The sequence below is a fragment of the Echinops telfairi genome, unplaced genomic scaffold, assembly GCF_000313985.2.
Source record: "Echinops telfairi isolate 266 unplaced genomic scaffold, ASM31398v2 ScPeMD7_7424;HRSCAF=8462, whole genome shotgun sequence".
Taxonomy (NCBI): Eukaryota; Metazoa; Chordata; class Mammalia; order Afrosoricida; family Tenrecidae; genus Echinops; species Echinops telfairi.
Window position 1 is genome coordinate 56,089,069 of NW_022111324.1, and position 24,786 is coordinate 56,113,854.

Sequence of the window (24,786 nt, forward strand, 5' to 3'; positions counted from 1 at the left end):
CGAGAGTAGGCTTTGGTTTGGATTTGGCTCCCGTTGCTATTACTCACATCGCCTCAGAAGTCCCACACGCACTCACGCTCCCTCGCTCCCGTCTCTGACAGATCCCTTTTAAACGGCCGTTGATCCCTGGCATAAGTGGTGTTAAGAGGAAGATGGGCTTCTCGCAGAGATGCTCTGGAATCCAGTCTTGTACAGTCATGAACCTGGCCATCTGGAAGTCTCCTCTTGCTCAATGAAATGGAGTAAACATTGTCCATTATGAAATCCACCACACAGGCTGCCAGAGACGAATGGGATCCCACCCAAAGGCAATCGCTGCTCTGACAGGGAAATTGGCTAGCTCTGCCTGAGACTACTCCAGCCTCCCCCGTCCCTGATGTCACAATTCTGAGGCTGCTGCCTGCCTCGGAGGTTGTAGAAAGCTCTGTAGGGTCTCTCTGTGTGTCCTACAGGGTTCTGTGAGCCAGGTCCCTGCCTGATGGCTTTTATGAAAAAATATCTCCTCCCCATTGGGGGACTCTTCTTGGCCTACTTCTTCTATTCTGCACATGACGAATTCAGACCAGGTAAGTACCACGTGACTCATTTTGGAGGCATAGGTTTGAAACACAGGGGTTCTGGAGTATTCCTGAGGAATGAGATAAGTGCCTGACCCCCAAAGTGGCTTAAAAATACAGAGGGGGCCCTGAGTTGGTACTGTCTTCCTGTGTCCTCCAGCACAGGCAAGGAGCAGGAGGGATGTGGGGAGGGGGAATCGTGTAGTCAAAAGCTTGCCAAATAGGCCAGGCTTTCTTTGGCGCCCTGCATGGAACGCGATTTCAAGCGCTCTACAAAAATGAGGGTCATTCAAAACCGCAGAGCGCAGCCTGGTCATTGGCTCCATGGAGAGACTGATAGAGCGAGTGGGAAGCAGAACAGACTTGACAGCTGAAGGGAAGCGAGGGAGGAATGTCTATGGACACGTGTGTTCTTGACTGCTTTAAAATGTTTCTCTGAATTGGAAAGGAAAAAAAACCTGGGTACATCTAGAAATGCCTGGAACTCCGGGTACATGTACCCTCTAACCTTCTGCTTGTAAATTCTGCCCCCAGAGGGGTTTTCAGAAAGACCAGCAAGGAAGCCTGGCTGGCTTTGAGCAACGCGGCCAAACACCCCCAGCAGCTGCCTTCCAAGGTTGGCTGCACTTTGAGACCGGTTTATCAATGGTCATAGACCTTAAAGTGACACATCCAAAGACAGCTGCCCATGCCAGGTGGGGGGAGGGGGGAGGGGGAGGGGCCTGGCTGCCAAGTTGGGTATAGTCCTCACTTTCTTTTGGGGTTCCCCAGAAATGCTCCAAGGAAAGAAAGTGATTGTCACAGGGGCCAGCAAGGGGATTGGAGAGGAGATAGCCTATCAGCTGTCGAAGATGGGAGCCCACGTGGTGGTTACGGCGAGGTCAAAAGAAACTCTACAGAAGGTGAGGGATCCGTGCCACGAACATATATGCTCTCACAAGCGACATGCGTTCTTATGGATACACACGGGCACGCAGAGGTAGGCAGTGTCTACCAAACTCAGCCTCACAGCCATAAGTGGATTCTGACTCACAGCAGCCCTGTAGGTCAAGGTGAACTGCCCCTGTGGGTTTCTGAGACTAACTCTTTATGAGAGTGGAAAACCTCATCTTTCTCCCTCGGAGTGGCTAGTGCTTTGGAGTTGCTGACCTTGTGGCTAGCAGGAAATCACCAGGGCCACTTATAGGTCTACCTACACATATTCTCATATACATATATTTAAATATTTAATAGTTAAATGTGTCCTCTCATAAACAGGCTCAAACGCTCACAGGTAGATAAATATATACATTTGGGTGTTTACTCTCCTACACAAATCTATGCCACGTATGCATACACAAAGCTCTTGGGCTATATGTATGGTCATAGGCATGCCTATTCACGCACATTTGCACACGTAATCATAGATATGTAGGTATGCATCCAGACACCCAAATTCCAGTAGGTGCTCATGAATATATACCCTCATGCCCATGCCAGCTCCCTCTAGTCCCCGCAGACTCACAAACACAAGGATGTGAAACACTCACCTCCTTGGTGTTACACACACACAAAGCCCTTCCCCTACCCTTAACATGTCCAGGGATATATATTCACAAAAGCCTAGCACTCTAAATCATGGACATAATTCCCAACGTAGTGATAATTTATCCATTTACACCCCACCTGGTTCCAGAAAGTATTTCAGACAGGACAATGATCGGGTAGTTTTATTTAGCAACACCCCTGACGCCCAACACCTACCCCCACCCCACCCCACACACACACACTAGCACTCCTACCATTTCTTATCAAAAGAGGGTTGTGAGTAGCCTCTTGCTTAAATCACAGTTACTTCAGAGAATGGCCCCCAAAGGTCTGCCGCCAAGACCAAGACCAACGTCGCTGCTGCTGTGTCCCTACAGGTGGTATCCCATTGCCTAGAGCTGGGGGCAGCCTCTGCACACTCCATTGCTGGCACCATGGAGGACATGACCTTCGCAGAACAATTCGTTGTCCAAGCAGGAAAGCTCATGGGTGAGGCTGCTTCTCCTTCCTCCTCCTCTGACTTTGCATTCGGTGTCAGTCTCCAGGGAGCTTTAGGGAGGGACGGTTCCCACCCCAGAGTGTGTCTCTCAACACAGCCATCTTTTGCAGGGGGACTAGACATGCTCATTCTCAACCACATCACCAACACGTCAATGAGCTTGTTTAATAATGACATCCACCACGTGCGCAAAAGCATGGAGGTCAACTTCCTCAGTTATGTGGTCCTGAGTGTAGCCGCCTTGCCCATGCTGAAGCAGAGCAGTGGAAGCATTGTTGTGGTCTCCTCACTCGCTGGTGAGTGGAGCAGGGAACCATGTGGAAGGTAGGACTAGCAAACGTGCCATTGTTTATCCATTTCCATGAAGAGAAGTAACATGGTGTAAACTTGAACTTGAAATGCTCGCAGCACTATTTAGACAAAGCTGATGAATACACCTTCTTGCTCATCCACCTTCTCAGTAAGAGATACTAAGTAAAGATTTGAGTATATGGATTCAATGAGGGGCATGCATGCTGAGTAAAAGAGAGACCATTAAGAACAAGTGGGACTATTAAAAAAACAAACAGGAATTTGTCAGGGTTGGTGGGGTAGACAGTGCTTGAGAGTAAGTGAGAGAAACAGTTCTGAGTGATGGCAGCCACCAGAAGCCTGGTGGCTTGTGATTGGCAAATAGGAGACTGGGTGGACATTGAAAGCCAGCTAGAGGCTCCGCCTGTCCTCATCCTGAGACCTGGTCACATCAATACCACTTTGCTTCCTCCATGACCAAGAGTGGTTGCCCAACAAGGTAAAGCTAGAAGGGGCACAGCTTAATCAACATAGAGTTGCTTGGTAAGTGAGAGAAGCCAAGGTAAATGAAATGAGCCGCAAAAGGAGGCATATTATTAGTAACGGATCTACCTATCTTTTGAGTGTCCCCCAGATTTTGAACTGGCGACATTACAAACCCAACGTAAAGAACCAACTGAAGAGAGAGGTGGTGTGCAGAGGGCTATGTGCGATCAGGTGCGGTCCCTAAGGCCATAGAAGAGCCAGAAAGTTTCCACTTGAGGGATTTCTAGGCCCAGATCAGCAGCAGTCCAGGAGAGCGATGTTATCTCTCTTTGTGGATCTGTCATTTTGGAAGAATCTGGCTGGAGGTGCCTCGAACACAGGGCACCAAATCAACCTTCTCAGTGTGACTTCTGGCAATAAGAAAACCAGTAACCCTGGGCATGGTCCTTTGTGAAGTGCTCTACACACACTAGTCATATGGTGTCTAATAATACCATCGGCATTGTAAAGAGTTCTCTTTTCGGCCTGGGAAGGTCTGACTGGTGATGCACTTCCCCACAAGGGAAGTGCATCTTGCGCGGGACCAGCCAACAGAGTGATTGATATGCATCCCCGTGCTTCCAGACAACACAGACTCCCCACCCCTCCCAGACACAGCCTCTCTCCGGCTGAAAGGAAGAGAGAGCTTCCGGATGCATACTGAGTGGGAGGGTGCTGGGCACATCCCCAATCCATCCAAGGACATCAGCCCAAACCTTCAGATCAGCTTTCCTGATTTGAGTTGAGTCAATAACATCCACCCTAAGATGCGCTTCACCTTTGACTGAAGAGCTGCCATGTCAATAACACTCCCACAAGCTGGGTACACTCAGAAGGAGGCTGTTCACCCTAGAAGCCCAAGGGCATGATGAAATTCCAATAACCCTCTGTTTCCACATGACTTCTACACCTATCAAATGCCACTGTGTATTTTCTGTAGACTCCCTGGAGATGAGATCTAGTTGGATTTCTTTTCCTTGTGTCTAGTGTTTATGAAGCTGGGAGCATTCAGTTTGTTTGCTTTGAAGCGTGTCTGTGAACTTGCAAAATGCAGGCACGTTGCTTTCTCTCCCTAAGTGAAGAACAGTCTCTGTTCTGTGGCACATTCTTTTGAACAGCATGCATAATCACACTCACCAATCCTTCCTCTGTAAATTCTGGATTCCACAAACACACGAGAGGAACCCTCAAATTGGTCCTGAAGTAAGCCAAAGAGAAAGGGGGGGGCATGGCTAAAGTTCATCACCCTTCCAGGGAATGCACTCAGCTGTTTGTTGGAATTCAGTGACAGGTGCTTGTTTCCCCAATGCGTTTTTCAGGTATTGAGTGACATTGCCGAGGCAATGTGTGCTTCTGTCTGGTAGTATTCCACGTGCTCGACAAAGGCTCAGCATCGTCACAGGCATCAACATGGGCAGCAATGGCTCTTCTGGGAAAATCTTTCTACATCCGTTGGGCAGCACCTTTGGTTTGTTTTGGTACCTGCTGATTGAGCCTGCATGTGTGTGTGAGCCTGCATGTCCATCTCTCCTCCTTCCCCTACATATTAGTTTGAATCTAAGTTCAGTTGCTATAACAAAGACCCAAGCTTACAATAGTTTAAACAATTAAAACAATGCCTCTTCTTCCATACAACAGCCTAGGGGGGGATATGCAAGGCTAATATGGTAGCTATTTCTGTGACATGAGGTTGCCCAAGGACAGACTCCTTCTATCTAACACTGCTATCCCTAGAGTGTTATCCTTCTGTTCACGTCCAAGAGGGCTCATCGTTCTGTGTGAATTTCAGCAGAGACAGTGGAGATGGGGAAAAAGGAGGCTATAACTCAACTTGAAATTTGGTTGCATCCCTCTTGCTCACATCCCAGTGGCCACCTAAGCCATTGATTCTGACTTGTAGTGACTCTGGAGGGCAGAATAAAGCTGGACCCCCAAGGCTCTGAATCTTTTTGGAAGCAGATGGCCACATATCTCTCCTGTGGGATGGCTGTGAGGTTTGAACCACCGACCTCTCAGTTAGCAAGCAAGCACTTAACCCCTGTGTTACCAGGAGTCTTCCAGAGGCCAGACCTGGCTGCAATTTTGGTTGTTATTTAAAGTGGTCATGCACAAAGCTCAACATCACAGGTTGTTTCCCCAAAGACATTGTTGTTGGTCAACAACTGGCAGTCTCTCCTGTGCCACCCATGCCAAGAAGCACATTGAGACTAGGAGAAAGGCCACCCTCCAATCTACCACCCCTACCGCCTACCTCGCCCCCCCCCCCCCACACACACACACACAGACCCACTCTCACTCATCTCCAACATCCTTCACAAAGACGCATCCCTTCCATCAGGGGACAGTAGGAGATGCAGAAGAAAGGAAAAAGAGAATGCCTGTGTGGTGTTTACGGAACAACTGAGACCAAGATATTAATACTTGAATTCGATTGAAAAGAAAAATCAGTGGATTGGGCAGGGAACAATTGGAAACATCTGGAAAAGATTTACCTCCCATTAGTTAAAATGGGTCTTCTTGACTAAGATTCAATTACATTAAAGTAAAGCCTATTCCATGCCTGGGCTCCTGGCTTTGTGAAACCCACAATGTGGCCATCATGTCAGTTACACGCAGTGGCTAGAACAGTTCTTAGTGCTGCTGCGTCTCCCCTCCTTCGCTGCCGCTCAAGGAAGCCTTGGGCAGACCCTGTCTCCTCGCTGTTCCTTTTCCCTGAATCACTTTAAATCCCACCTCATCTGGCGTCTTTTTGGCTTCAACATTTCCTCTTCCTCTCTATCTACTGTTATTCAGTAAACTACTTTCAAAACTCAGTTTTTGGCTCTATTGGTGATACAAAGAATAATAATAATAATAATAATAATAATAATAATAATAAAAGCCCTAAACACTTGGAAAAAGCCTGTGTAGGCATAGTAATTCTTCTGGACCAAGAAAATTGTAAGTCATACTTTTAAGTGAAACTAAAAGTAATAAAAGACCGAGTTTCTTTAAACAATCTACATGAAAACACGTCAAAAGGCATAAAATAACTTGGCAATTAATCTCTGACTGCCTAGAAGGCCTTGGAAGATCCTTAAGCATTGCTAGATACCTATTTCTTTTTCTCCAAGTAAATCGTTCTTGTAAATAAATCAATATCCAAAATGCATATATTTTTAAGCCTTATCCAAAAATACTCATTTCTGATTTATTCATTCAAACAATGCTCCTTACTATTTTTTCGTGTACATGTGCAGTATTCCAGGCCCTCAGTGAGCTGAGTTTTTCAGAAGCCTGTTGCCAGTGGGCTGATTCCTCGTTGAGGAAGGAATCTCTGCAAAGGCAATGCTCTGTCGGAACCCTCAAATGGCCTGACGGGGTAGGTCACTTGTTGGGCCTTAACCAGTTTGTCCGGAGAGGGCTGCCTGTGTGGTCTAAATCTATTTCAATAACCCAAGATTAAGAGGGGGAGGGGGAGGAACCAACAGGTTTTTCAACTACATGTATCAACTAACAGCATATGGAATATCCACAATATTGTTTATATAAAGAAAAGAACATACAGATGTTAATCTCATCCCCCCTCCCAGCTCTGGGCTACCCACTGCTTTCTAATGGTTGGCCAATGCCTCAATGTATGGAAACTCTTGGGATACAATGGGGAGGGAGCTCAAAGTCCTAGATGGAAAGCAGCCTAGGACCTACACTGTAAAGGGAACTTTATCCCTTGCCTGAATAGTCCTAACTTGTCTAAGAAAAGATGAATTCTTATAATTTTAGTAAATGCAACCTCCACAGTGAGTCGAAGTGTTGGCGCACGTGAACACAGGAATTTAGATTTACCATGCCGTTGAAATATGTGGAGGTGAGCTATGTGTGTGTAGATAGATGGATCATCTATAATACCTGTAAGAGTGCCAAGAGGCTCAGAGTAATGGTCAACAACCAGGGCATACAACTTCCAGGGGTCATTGTTGCTTTAATTCAAGAAATTTTTTGTGGGTAGGGGTTAAGACAGAATTTACAAGGGCTTATCTAAGCATTCAATGTTGTATCTTTTCCAAAAGCAGAATAGAAGAGGTGGGAACTCGATGGGCAAGGTAGGAGAGGAGGAATTAGACATGACAACTACTGCTTCCGTGGTTTCTCCTGAATGGAGCTTAAGAAAGCAGCTGCCCCTCCTAGACCATAAGTATCCTTATCCTTCACATGTTCTTCTGCATGAAGATAGGTGGGTTCTACTGCCATGTGAATATATAGCTTATATGCCTATAGATTTATCCACCTAGAAGTTTGAGAAAGCTTACAGAAAATACACTTTCTTTGAAAATATATAAATAGGATTTTTTTTTTCTTCTAAACCCACTGCCATCAAAACGCCACATCCCCAGCCTCATGTCCTCCCATTGATGATGTTGATTCACCTTACGGTTATTAGGCCAATGCTTAACCCACCATGCCATCAGGGCGCCAAATAGGACATTGGGTCTTAAGAAAAAGAGAACACAAATGTATAAAAATTAGACTCAATATAGATGTTGTGCTTACGTTTCAAATTTGGCTCTTGAATTTCTCAGCAAAAAAAGAAGATAAAAGAAAAGTAATAAGAAAAGCATATAAATAAAATTATATTCAAAAGAAGAATGCACAAGAAGCAAATAATTTTTGAAACAAACTTCTCATAAAAGATTAGAAATAAAAGACACAAAATCATAGAAAGATAAATGCCCGCAACAATTTTTTAATGTTTCTATGACTATAAAAGTTGATACATGTGCACTATATATGTGTGAGTATATATATGTGTGTGAGTATATATACACACACACATATATACACACACACACACACACACACACACACACACACATATATATATATATTCAAACTCACTGCTATGGAATGGATGCTGACTCTCAGTGACCCCTTGTGGGTTTCTGAGACTGTAACTGTTTATGGGATTAGAAAGCTCAGTCTTTCTTCTGAGGAGTTGCTGGTGGTTTTGAACTGCCGACCTTGTGGAACCCAGCCCATTGTTTAATCACTACATCACCAGGGTTCCATAGCATATATGTGTATGTGAACATGTGTATATGTAAACACACACATGTTGTTGCAGTCCGTTGTCATAGAGTTGGCTCTGTTCATAGCGGCCTTATGGAAAACAGATCGAGGCGCTGCCTGGTCCTGAACCATCTGCATGGTGATCAGTATGTGTGTTTTGGTCTCATATAAACCCATATCATTGAGGTTGCCTCTTGTTTTTACTGACTCTGCTTTACCAACCATGATGTCCTTATCTAACAATTAAGCAGTTCGGAGGACACCTCCAAAGTAAGTGGGCTGAGGTCTTTCCATCCGCGCTGCTAAGAAGCATGCTGGTTGTATTTCTTCTGAAACTTGATTTGCTTGTTCTTCCGGCAATCCACAGTACATTCTGTATTCTGCCCCAGCACCACACTTTCAATCCCTCGGGGTTTCTTGTGTCTACATTAACCCGCTTCCACATGCCTATGCAAAGCTTGGGTCACAGGCACATTAGTTACCAAAGTGACATCTGTGCTTTTTAAAAATTTAAAGAGGACTTTTTCAGAAGATATACCCAGTTCTCAATGCAATACTTGATCTTGTTTTTTTAACCGTTGCTTCCATCAACAGTGATTGTTGTTCTAAATAGAATCGTTGGTAACTTCAATCGTATCTCAGTTTATCATGATGTTGTATATCCGTCTAGTTTTGAGGATTTTTGTCTTCTTCATCTTCAGTTGTAATTCATACTAAAGGCTATGTATACTCTTTGACTTCATCCATAAGTGCTTCAAGTCATACTTATTTGGGGCAAGTATTCAAACTTTAGACTGAAAAAATAACCCAAGAAACTAGACTATATGAAGAAAAATACGACATCAGCCTTGGAAAAAGATTCATCAATAGCCTGTGGTACATAGACGACCCATCTTACTTGTTAAAAACGAAGATGACGTGAAGCACTTACTTACGCTGAAGCACAACGTAAGCAATGTGGTTGTTGTAGGGCAACATTGAGTTGGTTCTGATGAACAGCAACTGTACGCACAATAGAAGGAAACACTTCCCAGCCCTCCGCCATCCTCGACAACTGTTCTTATGTTGCAGCCACTTAGTCAATCCAGCTCATTTCTGGCTTTCCTCTGTTTCATTGCCCTTCCACTTTACCAAGCATGACGTCCTTCTCCAGGGACGGGTCTCTCCTGATAATACATCCAGAGTATATGAAAGGAAGCCTCTAAGGAGCACCCTGGCTGTGCTTCTTCCGAGACAAATCTATTTGTTCTTTTGACAGTCCGTGGTCCATGCAATGGTCTTCACCAGCATCACGATTCCAAGGCAATGGTAGACCTGTCTGATACAATTATCTTCTGGACAAGTGTTTCTAAAAATTGCTACTCTGTACAAGTATAAAAGTGCCTTGTATATAAGAATCCAAATTAATCACCATACTATTGCTCGGTAAGTGTGGAATCAAAGAAAACAGAAGGGCATAGTTGTCATGATCTATTTCGTTGATTGTAAACTCCACATTCAGTCACATTTAAACAGCACCGAGGGAGGATATAGCATACGGAGAAATGCTGTGTCGCGAGCACTGCTGATGGCACGAAGGATAAGACATGGAGGAAAGTGATTTTAGGAATCCACAGAAGTGATCCATGACTAACAAGCACATAAAACCTCTCTCCACAGAAGTCTAAACACACTTTGGCAACAAGAATAAAGCAAAAATTCCATGGGATAAATAGCTTCTCCATTGGCAGTGTTTTTGTTACTTGGTACACAAGATAATAATGTCGCACAACTGATAGCAGCTTCAAAAACAAGCCAGGTGCCGTAGGGTGGACTCTGACTCACAGATATTTGAGCCAGAATATTCCGTGCTCCCTAGATTTTTCAGCAGTCTTTCAGGAGTAGATTGCCAGGCCTCCCTTCGGATCTGCCTCTGGGGGATTCATAACTCAGCCTTCAGTTAGCAGCCAAGCACTTTAACCATTTGCACCACCCAGTGACAGAAGGCATCTTTTGAAAAGATGCTTTATTCTTTGTCAATGTTTTTAAATGTACTGGGGCTTGATTTGTGATCCAACAGATGGTCAGTTCTGCAGAATGTTCCTTGTGTGCTAGAGAAGAACATGTACCATACTGTTGTTGGTAGAGAATATGTATATAGGCATGTGTATATCATAGACACAGACAGATGTGTATTCAGACATACGTGTATATTGAAACTCTATAGCTTATGTATATGAGGTCGAGTTGATTATATTGTTTATATTTTCCATGTATTTATTGTTTCTTTCTAGTTGTTCTTTCCATTATCAAAAGTGGTGTTTGAAAGTCTTCTACTATTATTGTGGACTTGTCTATTTCTTGTTTCCATTCTGTTAAGGTTTGTGCTTGTTTGTTTTGATTTTGTTTGTTTTGTAATGCTGATATGTGGTTTCATATAATTTTCTGTGCTGAATTCATATTTGTTTACATATTTTCTTTTCATTTCCTTCATTCCTCCTGATTGTGTGTTTACAGAGCCCTTATGATTTTCTTTTTTCTTTTAGCTATAAGATACTTAATTTTCTTTGTGGTTATACAATAATTTATTATCTTCCCATTGAAAATAGTCTGTTCTATCTTGATAGTATTTTGACTTCATTTGGAAGTTCTAGTTCCCTCGTTTTGTTTTACGGTTGTTGTCATTTAGAGATTGATGTCTCTGGCACTCTGTTTTCAGTCTTGCATATTAATTTTGAAAATCCTTCACCTAGGGTGGGTTACAGGTAATGTTTGCTGTTTGATGCTTTCTCTCTGTCCAACAGGCACCCTCTAGCATTTCTTTTAAGTTACCTGGTTTTTATAACAGTTTTTAGTATCCATTTGTCTGGAAATGATATAATTTCACTATTGTATCGAAGGGATAATTTTTTGAATATGTAATTCTTGGCTTCCAATTGTCTTCTTTCAGGGTTTTACATGTCACCCCACTGTCTTCTTGTCTGCATGCTTTCTGCCAATAAACCAGAATATATATTTTTTTCTTTCTGTTAAGAAACCAGAACATATTCTTTTCTTTCTTTCTTAAATCATTTTATTGGGGGCTCATGCAACTCTTATTACAATCCATACATACATCCACTGTGTCAAGCACATTTGTGCATTTGTTGCCATCATCGTTCTCAAAACACTTTCTTTCTACTTGAGCCCTTGGTGAAACCAGAATATATTCTTATTGATCCTTCTTTGTAGGTATCATTTCATTTTTCCAGACCTCCTTTCAGGATTCATTCTTTGGTTTTGAAAAATTTGATTATGAAAGGTCCTGGTGACTATTGAGGTCTATCCTATTTGGTGTTCGGTGAGCTTCTTAAATATATATCTTCTCATCTATTATGATATTAGGGAAATTTTCTGCCAATAAATCTTCAACAATGCTCTCTGTGGGGTTTGTTTTTTACTTTACATGATGACTTTATTTTAACATATTTCATTACAGACATGAAACAGCCAAGGAAGTAGGTGGGCCAACCCTAGCCCAATCCTGGGGCTAATAGGAATGAGGTGCAGGCAAATCTCCCTAATAATCCTCCTCCTGGGGCATCTTCGTGTGGTGGGGGCCCTATTACTTTAGGTTGGGGGGTGAGCCATACAAACAAGGAATGCAGGGAAACCTTGTGCCCCACCAACCCTGAGGCCCTTCTCCCCTCAGTACACCCAGGCTGTACCTCCAGTTCGCTATAGGTGTTTTGTTGTTGTTTTTGTCTCTTCCTATTCTAGAATTTTAACTTCCATAATTTATTCCTCTTGATAGCACTCCATATAATTCTTCATCTTCAACCTCTTTATTCAGTCTTTTTTCTAATTATTTCTATAACACATTGGTAATAAGGGATGTGTCTTAATTTTTACTGATTTCACCATCCACTGATTCAATTGTACTTTTTTACTCTCTTTCAACATTATCTATTTCTGAAATTCTAGTGTTCATCTTCTGGATTTCTAGTTGCTGTTTTTGTATGGTTTCTAATTATCTGTTTATTTTGTCTGCTTGTTCTATCATTGTTTTCCTGAATTCTAGAATTGTGTCTGTATTTTTTGTTGTTGTTTATAATGTATTTGTTTTTCTTTGTTCTCCTTGATTTATTGTATATACATATATAAGATTTATTGTATATACATATATCTAATACATTATATATATTTAAAGACCCTATATATAATTATTTTTAATTCCTTATCAAGTGGTGCCATGATTACTTCTACCTCTGGGAGGTTTTCTCTCCCTGCATTTTGGGCACTTGCTTAAGCCATCTTGTCTTTTTTTTTTTTTTTGTATGTATGACTTGAAGTTGTATTTTGTATCCAAGACATTATGGTGTTATTGTGAATTTTTGTTAATTGTATGTTGACTTGCTTCACCCTGATCTTGGTTTGGGTTTGCACTGATGTACCCAGATGGCAGGCTCAGTGTGCTGCTCCGCCAGTTTGACAGCACCGGGTGCTCACTTCTTGTCTTCAGATGGATTTTGGTTGTGGATGAAAGTGTGAACATGAGTCTCTGCTCACTAGTTGGGCAGATGAGAGTGGTCTGGGAAAGTGTTGACCGCTGGGTGTCATCGATTCCGTGGTGCTAGAGCTAGGAGTGGCATTTCCTCAGTGGGCAGGGTGACAAGCATGGTGAATGTAGTTGTCAATGTCGTCACTGACTCATGGAGAAAAAGCTGTGGGGGTGGGGAAAGAAGAAGATGATGTGAGAGAGAGAGAGAGAGGAAGGAAGGAAGGAAGGAAGGAAGGAAGGAAGGAAGGAAGGAAGGAAGGAAGAAGGAAAACAAAAAACTGTAAGTGAAAAGAAAAAGTGGTATGGGATCAAGTTCAATAACTCTCCACCAGTTCTGGAGACAGAAGTGACGGGCATGCAGCCCCACCAACCCTGGAGGTTATAGGTACACTGTGATCAATCCATGAGAGCACACCTTGCCAATCACAGAGGTGGTGGGCATATAACTCTTACCTTCAAAAGCACGTGTAGGCCACTAAGAGCCCAGAATGACCAGGGAAGGCGGGGTGGGGTTTCAGGCATGCCATCAAGTGGGGGAGGCTCAGTGTTACCAGACACGAGGAATGTGGGACGTACTTCTGGTCCCAGGAGGATGCACAACTTAAGTGGGAGAAAGCACCAGTCTCTGGCATGGTCACCATTGCACTCTTGGGTAAATGCAACTTGTTACCTGGTTCCCGTCCCAACTCAACACAGGGGAAAGGCCAGAAGCCAGAGCTTTCACCTCTACCTCACAAACTGTCCCCACTACCTGGTTCCTCTACTTACCAACCATGTACCACTGCTGGTGAGTGGTACTATCAGTATTTACTTTTTCCCTCGTGTTTTGTGGTCTCCCACCTCTCTGGAGGTCTAGCTCACTTTCCTTCCTTAAATCTACCTTTGCTTCTGCTTGCTTTGCTTCACTTCAGGTTTGCCTACATCTGTCGCTGTCTTATCGGGAATTCCATGAAGTTGTTGTCCTATAACCCAACACGCCCACTCTCCGTGTTCACTGCTTTCAGAGTCAGTGTTTGATCTACTTCTTGATCTTTTTGCTTGAAACACATCGTCCCTGTATTAGCATCTGTTTCTCTTGGTTTATCAGGTCTTTATTGCAGGGAAAAGGGGTGGAGTGTCTTGCTAGTTTGCCGTCTTAGCTTCACCCTCACCCCCCAAGGCTGATGGCATCTTTCCTCCATGTTGTTGCTAGGTGCTACCCAGTCCATTCCAATTCATAGCACCCTCCTATGACAAGAGTCGAACTGCCGGTAAAACTTGCTTGGGGTACATTTAAGGAAGCCGGTCACCAGGTCTTTTTCCTGCAGAGGTTCTGGATAAGTTCAAACTGCCTGCTTTGGGGTTAGCAGCTGAGCGCTTAACCATTGTGCCACCAGGGCTCCTCGGTAGCATCTCAGATAAGATGAAATGCATCATTTCTCCCCACAGTCACTAGGCGACATACTTCTAAAAGTCAGAGACTGTTCATTCACCTCTGCTACCCTCTGACAACACAGCTGTTGATAAAATTCTTGATGAAATGGTTTGCTAGTGTCAGTATTTCTGCTGTCGTGTCTTTTCTTTGATAGTGATGGAGACCCAGGGCGGTATTTTCCCTCCCTGTTTGATGTCTGTGTCTAGGCTTTTATGTCAGAGATGCAATTGGAATTTTGGAGAAGGACGGTTCTTCCTTATGGGGGGCTGCCTGACTCATTGTAGGACATCGAGCTCCCCTGACTTTGGCTAGACTCCTTGGCCAAAGTTGCATGACACCTTGACATGCCCCATTTAAGTTGCACTGTTCTCACTTTGCCTCAGGTACTTTGGACATATTGTCAGGAGAGACAGTCCCTGAAGAAGGACAGCGTGCTTGGTCCAGTCGAGGGGTGGTGAAAGAGAGGGAGGCCCTCGATGAGATGGTGGATTCAAGGGCTCATACAAGAACTCTGGTGAGGGTGGCACAGCACCGGGCAGGGGTTCGCTCTGAGTTGGGTCGCTGTGAGTAGAAACTGACTCCAGGGCCTCAATCAACAATAGCAACAAAGCCCCTGATGAGAACTACGAGGAGAGAGGTTCTCAAACTGAGATCATGCACAGCAGGGAGTTCTGGTACCCCCATGAGCTGCATGTAAGATTGCGGGGGTGGGAGAGAGTAAAGAGGACTTGACCCTAGGTGGCATCATACAGTACTACTCTTTCTGGTTTCTCTGTCTGCTATTATTTTTCAAAGTCAGAGAGCTCACTTTGCAAAGATTAAGCTGCCAATAGTCTTCATCAACCCTACAACCCTCCACTCCTTCAAGCTCCACCATTCGATATAGTATTTGGCCTTTATTATATTAAGATAACATTTATCTATAGCTCAGCCTTAACCCTCTAGTCCTTTCATTATTAATTGAGAGTGGATAAGATCTCACACATTAATTCTTCACAAAGCAGGGGCAGAACAAGGAGCCTGGTGGTACTGTGTGAGAACCCTTGTGCTGCTCACCATGAGGCCTGTGATTCAAACCCAGCAGCGGCTCTGCCACAAAAAGATGAAACGCTCGGCTCTCACCAAGACACCAATAAATCCGCATAGGGTTTCTAGAAGTCAGAATCAACTCAGTGATAGTGGGTTTGGTTTGGTTTTAGTTTTACTGAGGGTAATCAGTGTCTGGGGCAAAATTATACCCACACCGGTCACCCATTTTCATGATAAATAGATATTGATGGTGATGGGTCAATAGAAGTGTCTCCCTCCTCCCTCCCCCATTTGTCTGCCTTAGTCAGGTGCCTTTCTCCCACCACCCCACGCCCAATTTATTTAAAAACATTTTATTGGGGGCTTATACAACTCTTATCACAATCCATCCATCCATCCATTGTGTCAAGCACATTTCTACATTTGTTGCCATCATCATTCCTAAAACACTTTCTGCTTGAGCCCTTGGTATCAGTTCCTCATTTATCCCCTCCTTCCCCCACATTTCCTCCCTCCCTCACACTTGATAATTTAGAAATTATTATTATTTTTTCATGTCTTACACTGACCAATGTCTCCCTTCACCCACATTTCTGTTGTCCATCCCTCAGGGAGGAGGTTATATGTAGGTCCTTGTGATTGGTTCCCCTCTCCTCCCTCACCCTACCCTTACCCTCCTGGTGTCACTACCCTCAATATTGGTCCTGAGGGATGTGTTTATCTGTCCTGGATTCCCTGTGTTTCCAGCTCGTATCTGTACCAGTGTACAGCCTCTGATCTAGCCTGATTTGTAAAGTAGAATTGGAATCATGATAGTGGGGAGGAGGAAGCATTAAAGAACTAGAGGAAAGTTGTGTATTTCATTGTTGCTATACTACACCCTGACTGGCTCGTCTCCTCCCCACGGCCCTTCCGAGAGTACAGATGTGCTGTACTCTCTCTTCCTCTCCCTTAATTTGCTCCTGTGTGCTCTGATCAGACATGTCCCTCTCCCTGAGCTGCAGCTTCAGTGCTGTCTTCTGAAGTGGATTCTTCTGCGGAGAGGGGAGGCTGTCTTCCTAGCTGGGATTGGGACCAGCCCCTCAGACCGCTCTATTGGTTCCCTGCTTCATGCCGGTATGTTGCATTCACGTCTTGGAGCACCAGGTTGAAGTCTGGTCCCTCTTTCTCTGTAGAGATATAAACAATACCCTCCTCTCGAGTGGGTTAGTGCCCTGTTCCCCCACTATGCATGTCTTTTTTCCTTGCCCCTGCCCCTCCTTTTTAGTTGGCTACCATATGTATCCCTGGGTTTGGTCTAGCCCCTGCCACACTACCTGGACCTCACAAACCCCAGGTGCCCTTCATATTTGTGACACTGGAATATCATTGGTGTCTCATCTGGTGTCCCCATGGATTTGCACCCAGAGGCAAGTGGCCCTCTTTTCCCCTCTCTCCTCATGCTTCTGAATATCTGTCTTATTTAAGGAAAGACAGTGGCCATACAGGGTGAATAGAAACTTCTCAGTAGATCCCTTTCTTAAAATGGCATCTAGGTCGTGTGTTATATCTGCCATAATATAGTTATACCTCTGCCAAAGAACAATTCTTTGAATAAACCATTTATTGCAACTATATTATTCTGAGATTTATGAAGAATATCTAATATAGATATCTTTGCTGAAATTTTCAAAGTTCCTGCATACACAGGCATTTCATTACTTATCCATTTGTACCAAACATCAACATAGTTGTGTACTTCCCCCAAACAAATGAAATCCAATGTTGTGGAGTTGATTCTGACTCAGAAAGACCATATAGGCAGAGCAGAACTGCCCCATAGGTTTCCAACACAGAAATCTTTGCGGAAGCAGACTGGCACATCTTTCTCCCCTAGAGTAGATGATGAAGTCCAACCTCTGACCTCTCCATTCATTACCAAGTACTTACCTAACCGTGTCACCAAAATCCCTAACTGTACTAATGGGATCAAAACTTAACACAATCATGTTCAGTTATCATGTTCAGTAATCCATTGTATGCACATACTAGTGCCTAAAGCAAAGATTTTGACTTTTTTTATAGACAGCTAGAGTCCTAATTTAGATTACAAGACTCATTTCATCCTTGAGTCTATATAAATACAAATCTCAGACAAGATTGTGCTTAGAGAGTCATTTCCATACCATCACTGAATATTCACCTAATTGAATAATTATTTTGCCGACTTACCAATAACATTTACTACTTACAAATGGTTTGTAGAAATAATGTAAAACTTTAAAAGATTTTAAATTTTTTATTCTGAATTAAGGGGGGTTGCGTATCAGATCATCACTTTTGCATCACTTAGACACGTACCGCGCTCAGTGACTTGCCCTGGTTCCCAACCCAGTCCCCCAAACGGGTTCCCCCAGCTCCTTCTACCAAGATATTATCTTCCCCCTCACCTAAGTGGATGCCCATCTATCCTTGAACCTACTGCTTCCCCGCCTCTTCCTTCCCGTCTCACCAGTGATAACCATTAGATTCTGTTTCTTTGGGTATGAAAACATTTTCTTTATTTTTTATATCAGGGGTCTCATACTAGATTTGTCTTTTTGTGATTGTCTAACTCCACTGAGTATAGTGTGCTCAAATCCATCCATGGTGTGTAGTAATCCATTGTATGCACATACTAGTTTACTGATCCATTCTTCTAGCTGTGGGCATTTCAGTGTTTCCATTGTTTGCTGTTGTGAATGAATAGTGCTTTAAAAAATTCATCTCATTTTTGTTCCTTATTTGGAAGTAGTTGAGTGATGGTAATTGTTAGGTGCCACGATTTGGTTCAGGCTCGTAGCAGCCCTGTGTACAAAAGAACACAACATTGCATGACCCCTCATCAGTCTCACGATTATTATTATTATGTTGGAGCCTATGGTTACAGTTACTGCGTTTTGCTAGCTCGTCAAAGGTCTTCTTTTTCACCGACTCTCTGCTTTGCCAAGCACGATGTCCTTTTCCAGGCACGATCTCTCCCCAAGCCATGTCCGAAGTATGTAAGATGCAATCTTGCCACGCTTGCTTCTGAGGAGTAGTCTGGCTAAGCTTCTTCCAAGATAGATTCGTTGGTCGTTCTGGCAGTTCATGGTGCTTTAAATATTCTTTGCAAACACCATCATTCAAATGCATCGATTCTTCTGCACTCTTCCTTGTTCACTAGCCACCTTTCACATGCATATAAGGTGACCGAATACCATGGCTAGGTCAAGGCCACCTCAATCTTCAAACTTTTTTGCTCTAACAATTTAAAGAGATTTTGTGCAGTAGATTTGCCCAATGAAATACATTGTTTAATTTTTGACTGCTGCTTCCTTGTGGATCCAAGGAAAGTGAATCCTTATCAACATCAATCTTTTCTCTATTTATCGTAATGTTGCCCACTAGTCCAGGTGTTTGTATTTTCACATGGAATTGTAACCCATTACGAAGGCTGTCGTCTTTGATCTCTTCCAAAACGTGCCTTGGGTCCTCCTTGCTTTCATGCAACAAGGCTGTGTCATCTGCATATCACAGGTTGCTAATAAACCTTTCTCTAATCCTGACGCTACCTTCTTCTTCATAGTCCAGCTTCATGGATTATTTGACCAGCATACAGATTGAATAAGCATGGTGAAAGGATACAACCTTTCCTGGTTTTAAACATTACAGTATTCCTCTGTTCTGTTAAAGCTCCTGCCCCTTGGCCTCATTCTTAGTTGCTTGGTTAGGCTTTCTCATATCTGTAACTGATGGTCTTCTGTATTTTTTTTTTTTTGCAATTTTAAGTCTAAATTGGACTGTATGGACTAAATGGGGGACATTATTTCAGCAGCAAATGTCTATTTGGTAGACCAGCAAACTATCAGCAAAGGTGGAGAGGATGAAAAACCAACAAAGTTGCATTAAAATGGCAAAATCCTCTTTTCATATAAACATCAATGAGTAGTTAGATTCAAAATATAAACAGCATGTTGCTTTATTCAAACTGGTTGCTAAAGTTATGACTTAAAAATAATAAGTAGACAAATAAAGAATTAAAAATGGGAGCAGATAGTATGGCTTGATCAAGGGCAATGTAACCGAGGGGAATTACTGGAACCCAAATGAAGACCAAAAATGATAGTGGGAGAAGAGGAAAGTAAAAGGAAATAGAGGAAAGAACTAGGAGGCAAAGGGCATTTATAGAGGTCTAAATAAAGGCATGTATATATGTAAATATATATTTTATATAACAATAGGGAAATAGATCTATATACATATATTTATTTATATGTTAAGTATCAAGGTAGCAGACGGACATTGGGCCTCTACTCAAGTACTCCCTCAATGCAAGGACACTTTGTTCTAATCACCTGGCATTCCATGATGCTCACCTTCCCAACACAATCACTGAAGATAAAATAGGTACATAAGCAAATGTGAAGAAAGCTGATAGTGCCTGGCTATCAAAAGATATAGAAGTTGGGGTCTTAAAGGCTTGAAGATAAACAAGAGGCCATCTGGCTGGGAAACAACAAAGTCCACATGGAGAAAGGGGGAACTGATCACAATAATCTACATATAACCCCCTCCCTGGGGGATGGACAACAGAAAAGTGGGTGAAGGGAGACATTGGTCAGTGTAAGACATGAAAAAATAATCATTTCTAAATTATCAAGGGTTTGTAAGGGAGGGAGAGGAAAAAATGAGGAGCTGATACCAAGGGCTCAAGTAGAAAGTGTTTTAAGAACGATGATGGCAACAAATGTACAAATGTGTTTGGCACAATGGATGGATGTATGGATTGTGATAAGAGTTGGACAAGCCCCCAGTAAAATGATTTTTTTTAAATCCACATGGAAGAAGCACACCAGCCTGTATGATCATGAGGTGTCAATGGGATCCAGTATCAGGCATCAAAGATCCAGAACAAAAAATCATATCAATGTGAATGAGGGGAGTGCCCAGTGGGAACACAAAACCCATCTGTAGACAATTGGACACCCCCTTACAAAAGGGCCACAAGGAAGAGATGAGCCAGTCAGGGTGCAGTATAGCAATGATGAAACATACAACTTTCCTCTATTTCGTTAATGCTCCCCACCCACCCAACCCCCACTATCATGATCCCAATTCTACCTTACAAATCTGGTTAGACCAGAGCATGTATGTGGGTCCAGATAAGAGCTGGAAACAAGGGAATTCAGGACAGATAAACCCCTCAGGAGAGTAACAATACCAAGAGGGTAAGGGAAAGGTAGGAAGAGAAGGGGGGAACCAATCACAATGATCTATAACCCCCTCACTGGAGGATGGACAACAGAAAAGTGGGTGAAGGGAGACATCGGTCAGTGTAAGATATGAAAAAATAATAACAATTTCTAAATTATCAAGGGTTCATGAGGGAGGGTGGGTGGGGGACGGAAGAGAAAAAATGAGGAACTTATACCAAAGGCTCAAGTAGAAAGAAAATGTTTTGAAAATGATGATGGCAACATAAGTACAAATGTGCTTGACACAATGGATGGATGGATGGATTGTGATAAGAGCTGTCCAGGCCCCCAACAAAATGATTTTTTTTTAAATGGGAGCAGAGTGACATCCTCCCTCTATGTTGGAAAAGAGAAATTTGCCTTACAAAACACATGAACTTTGAAATTCACACACACACACATGCAATTATCTTTCTCAATGGTCAAAGTACTAAAAATCCCCTAATTCATTGACCTTTGCCTGCCTTTACTAAACAATGAAATGGGTAGGGCAAAACATAAACAGAAATAACACTTAAATAAATAAATCTACTAGCTTTCCTGCCTGAATAATTCGATCTACAAACCATTTGACCCGTGCCTGTGAGGCTGACTGTGACCCCCAGTATATCCCCACACAGATCAGAACAGAACTGCGCTTTACAGCTTTTCAGTGGGTTAGTCTTTGAAAGTACGTTGCCAGGCCTTCTTCCAAGGTGCCTCTGGGTAGACTCAAACCTCCAAGCTTAGGGTTAGCAGTAGAGCTCAGTAACTGTTTGTACCATCCAGAAACTCCCCAAGACACATCAGTGGATGCTAAAACCAGTGGGTAAAAGGTTAATGAAGAACAAAATATTTACCTAGTCTCAAAATACCACCCCACAAATACACTGTGATTACAAAGATGGATAAAAAACAATCTTACAGTAGAGAGATCTAACTGACACCATGTGAATCTAGTAATCAGGCTTAATTAGCATCCCCAATAACAGGATAAATGAAACTGTGACCCTGCCGTGAGGATAAATTCATTCGCAGGAGCTCTGGTGGGGTGGTGGGTTACGCCTTGGGCTGGTAGCCAAAAGGTAAGCAGTTTGAATCCACCTACTGCTCTGAGGAATAAAGAAGGGAGTTTTCTACTCCTGTAAAGTTACAGTCTCGGGAATCCCCAGGGGCGGTGCTACTTTGTCCTACAGGGTCACTGTGAATCAGAATTGCTCAATGGTGATGAGTTGGGCTTCTTTCATTTTCTTAATGTGCTGTTAAGAGTTTCACATCGCTCTTTAGAAGAGGGAAAAATGACTTGCACCATTTCCCTTTCCGGGAGCTGCAGATACGTCCAACCAGCCGTGACAAGATGGCGTCAACTCACTGGCAAAGCCGCTGAGAAGTCAGCAATCTGTGGCCACGCTTCAGCCTGAACCAGTGCTGGCAGATCTCATTCTACAACAGACATGACCTGTGCTTTTCCAGGTGTCAAAGTGATGAAAGAAAGCCCAGGAAAGACTGGGAAACTGCTCCAGGTGGGAGGGGACTTGACGCGTCAATGTAGCAGATGATTCTGGGTAGGATCTTTGGGCCCTAAAAGGTCTCATTGGAAAAAACTTGAACGGGGCATGTGGATGAGATGGCAGGATGGCATCAGTCCTCTCCTCGGTTCACCCGTGGGCTGTGGTTGTATAAGAAATACACCCAGAAGGACTCCAGGGGGATAGGGCATCAGGTCAGCAACGTGCTCTCAAGCAGCTGTGGCTAGGAAAGATTCTTTGTGTTGCTCTCGCAGTCTTTATATAGGGTCATGGTTATTTCCAAAGAAAAAGAATCTCCCACAGAGTGGGATAGAGTCTTGGAGTCGGCAGGAGGGGGAATTTCTTAGGGGGATTTTTCTCTGTTTCCCGGAGATCCCCTGGGGGAGATTCCGTCTGCCATTTTCTTAGCCTACAGTTTCCTCCTTAGCTCAGGGGCTTCCACCAGCTCAGTCTTCTTCAATGGATCACCTCACCGTCCCCAGGACAATGAGCCCAGGCTGGCACCCTTCCTGCCCTCTCCAGTGCTGTGGAGTCAATCCTGACTCACAGAGACGCTGGTCACAGGCTACTGGCCATAGAGTAGAGTGGAAGTGCCCCAAGACTGGAACAAACTGCCACATCTTTTTGCTACAGAGCAGGTGGTAGTGACCAGCCACTGAGCTTCCCTACAGCAGCTGGGTGTAGCCACTGCACCACTACGGCTCCTGTGCCCTTCTGAAGGGTCCACATTTGGTGTTCAGGAAGCAGGCACCAAGAGATCCTACCTGGCATCTGCAGGTGTACTTGACTGACAATGTACTTGGCTCCAGTATCAGGCTAGGCCAGTTCTATCCCTGCCCCCTAACTCTACACTTTCAGGTATGAGTCAAATACCAGTCCCCAAACTCCGGGGAACACTGGCCAAATTCTCCAAATAGTCCTTCAGACACCCCTTTCATGTGGCAAAGGTCAGCACCCCCTGACTGCTGGTGGGATATTCACAATTCTCCCTTCTTCATGTGCAATGCTTCCTTTAGGCTGGAGGTGGTTGATTGGTTAATACCGGCAGAACTGCGTTGGGCCCATTCTTTAAGTATGAGTGAGGATTCTTCACGTGTATTCTTTTAGGAAATCTCTTAATACTGTGAGACAATACTGGGTCTCCTACTGTGAGACAATAGGAAGAGCTACATTTAACATCCTGTTCCCCAGGCCATTCGAAATCCTTTGTCAATTATGATCCAGAGAGACTCAATAGGGCCAAGTAGAACTACCCCATTGGGTTGCCAAGGATCTAATCTTGCCCTATCTTTCTGCTGTGGAGCAGCTGGTGAGTTCAATCTGCCCACCTTCTGGTTAGCACCTGCGTGCTGAGCTTTTACAACACTAGCCCACTAGCCCTATACAGACGTGCTCTTCCCTCGTCACCTTATGGCAAGATTGAGTAAGAGGAGTTTCTGACTTCTGCGGCAGCTTACACTGTTTTAACACCATGCACTCCCCTCGTCTTATTCTGATCTCTCTGATTGTCCCTTCTCCGTGTCCTTTAAACTGCTCTCCATCAGGCCAACCCTTCCTTGTTGGCTTCCTCATCTCTTTCATCCCTAATGACCGACTCTCTGTTCACTCAGCACACTCTCCCTGAGCAATCACACCCCTACCTGTTGCCTCCATTGCTATACATGCCAGGAGGAAACATTCACTATTCGTGTACTAGTCAACCAAACTCAGGCCACCAAGTCAATGCCAACTTATAGCAAAAGCCTATAGGACAGAGTAGAACTGCCTCTGTGGGTTTCTAGACTGTAACTCTTTATGGGAGTACAAAACCCCATCTTTCTCCTGAGGAGCAGCTGGTCATGGCAACCTCCTAACATTTCAGTAAGTAACCCAACACATAACCACTACACCATGTGGGCTCCTTCTGTTCCAGTAAGAACGGTGCATAAAAAACTGATTTGTAGCATTTCCGTGGTCTAAATGCTTCCACCACGGTCATAGAAACATGGAATCACTTGCTTGCAAAATTTCTGCAGATTTAGCTACCTTTTCTCATGATCTAGTATGTGTTGGCTCAATGTTGATCACAACACCTACGGTCCACCAAGGACTGGGAAAGGTCATGGATTGATCCTAAGAACCTGAGATGGTGACCTCAACTACCAAAGAATTTAGACCTTTGAGGTCTAACTGAGGCAAACTGTTGAGAACAGCTGGGAACCACGGGGGCAGGTTCCATGATGAGTTCCTAACCCTTGAAGTCAAGCCAGTGATACAGGATGGACCTCAAGTCGGGGCTCATGAGAGGATGTGACTAGTTTCCTTGGAGTCTCTGTAAAATCTTAATGCAGGCAGAAACGAAGCCTTATAATCCTTGTCACAGTTCTTTTGCACTCTCAATTGAAGCAGTTTGAAATCGCCTTTGAAATGGAAATCATGTCCAAATCTCAGCAAGGCAGTTGGGGATGGAGGTTGGGGAGTGGATGAACAGAAGGACCGCAGCCTCCTTAGGACCTCCTCTGCTCCAGTACTGAGCCCCAGCGCGTGGCTTCTCTGCCAGCTCTCACTGTTTCCACAGTGGCTGAGACCCAGCGTTTCTGGGACAGTGCTAATTGCAAACATTCTGCCCCATTTATC

The 24,786-nt window shown here is 43.8% G+C and overlaps 1 protein-coding gene across 1 annotated transcript in view; it reads left to right on the forward strand.

Annotated features, from left to right (window-relative positions):
* Positions 1–379: 379 nt before the first annotated feature.
* HSD11B1 (hydroxysteroid 11-beta dehydrogenase 1) overlaps positions 380–24,786 on the forward strand; it is a 50,326-nt gene continuing 25,919 nt past the window's right edge. Inside the window, exons 1-4 of the mRNA XM_004700137.3 lie at positions 380–566; positions 1,329–1,459; positions 2,462–2,573; positions 2,694–2,879. Coding sequence (XP_004700194.1) covers positions 479–566; positions 1,329–1,459; positions 2,462–2,573; positions 2,694–2,879 — 517 coding nt within the window. The 5' untranslated portion in view covers positions 380–478. The remainder of the gene's footprint in view (positions 567–1,328; positions 1,460–2,461; positions 2,574–2,693; positions 2,880–24,786) is intronic.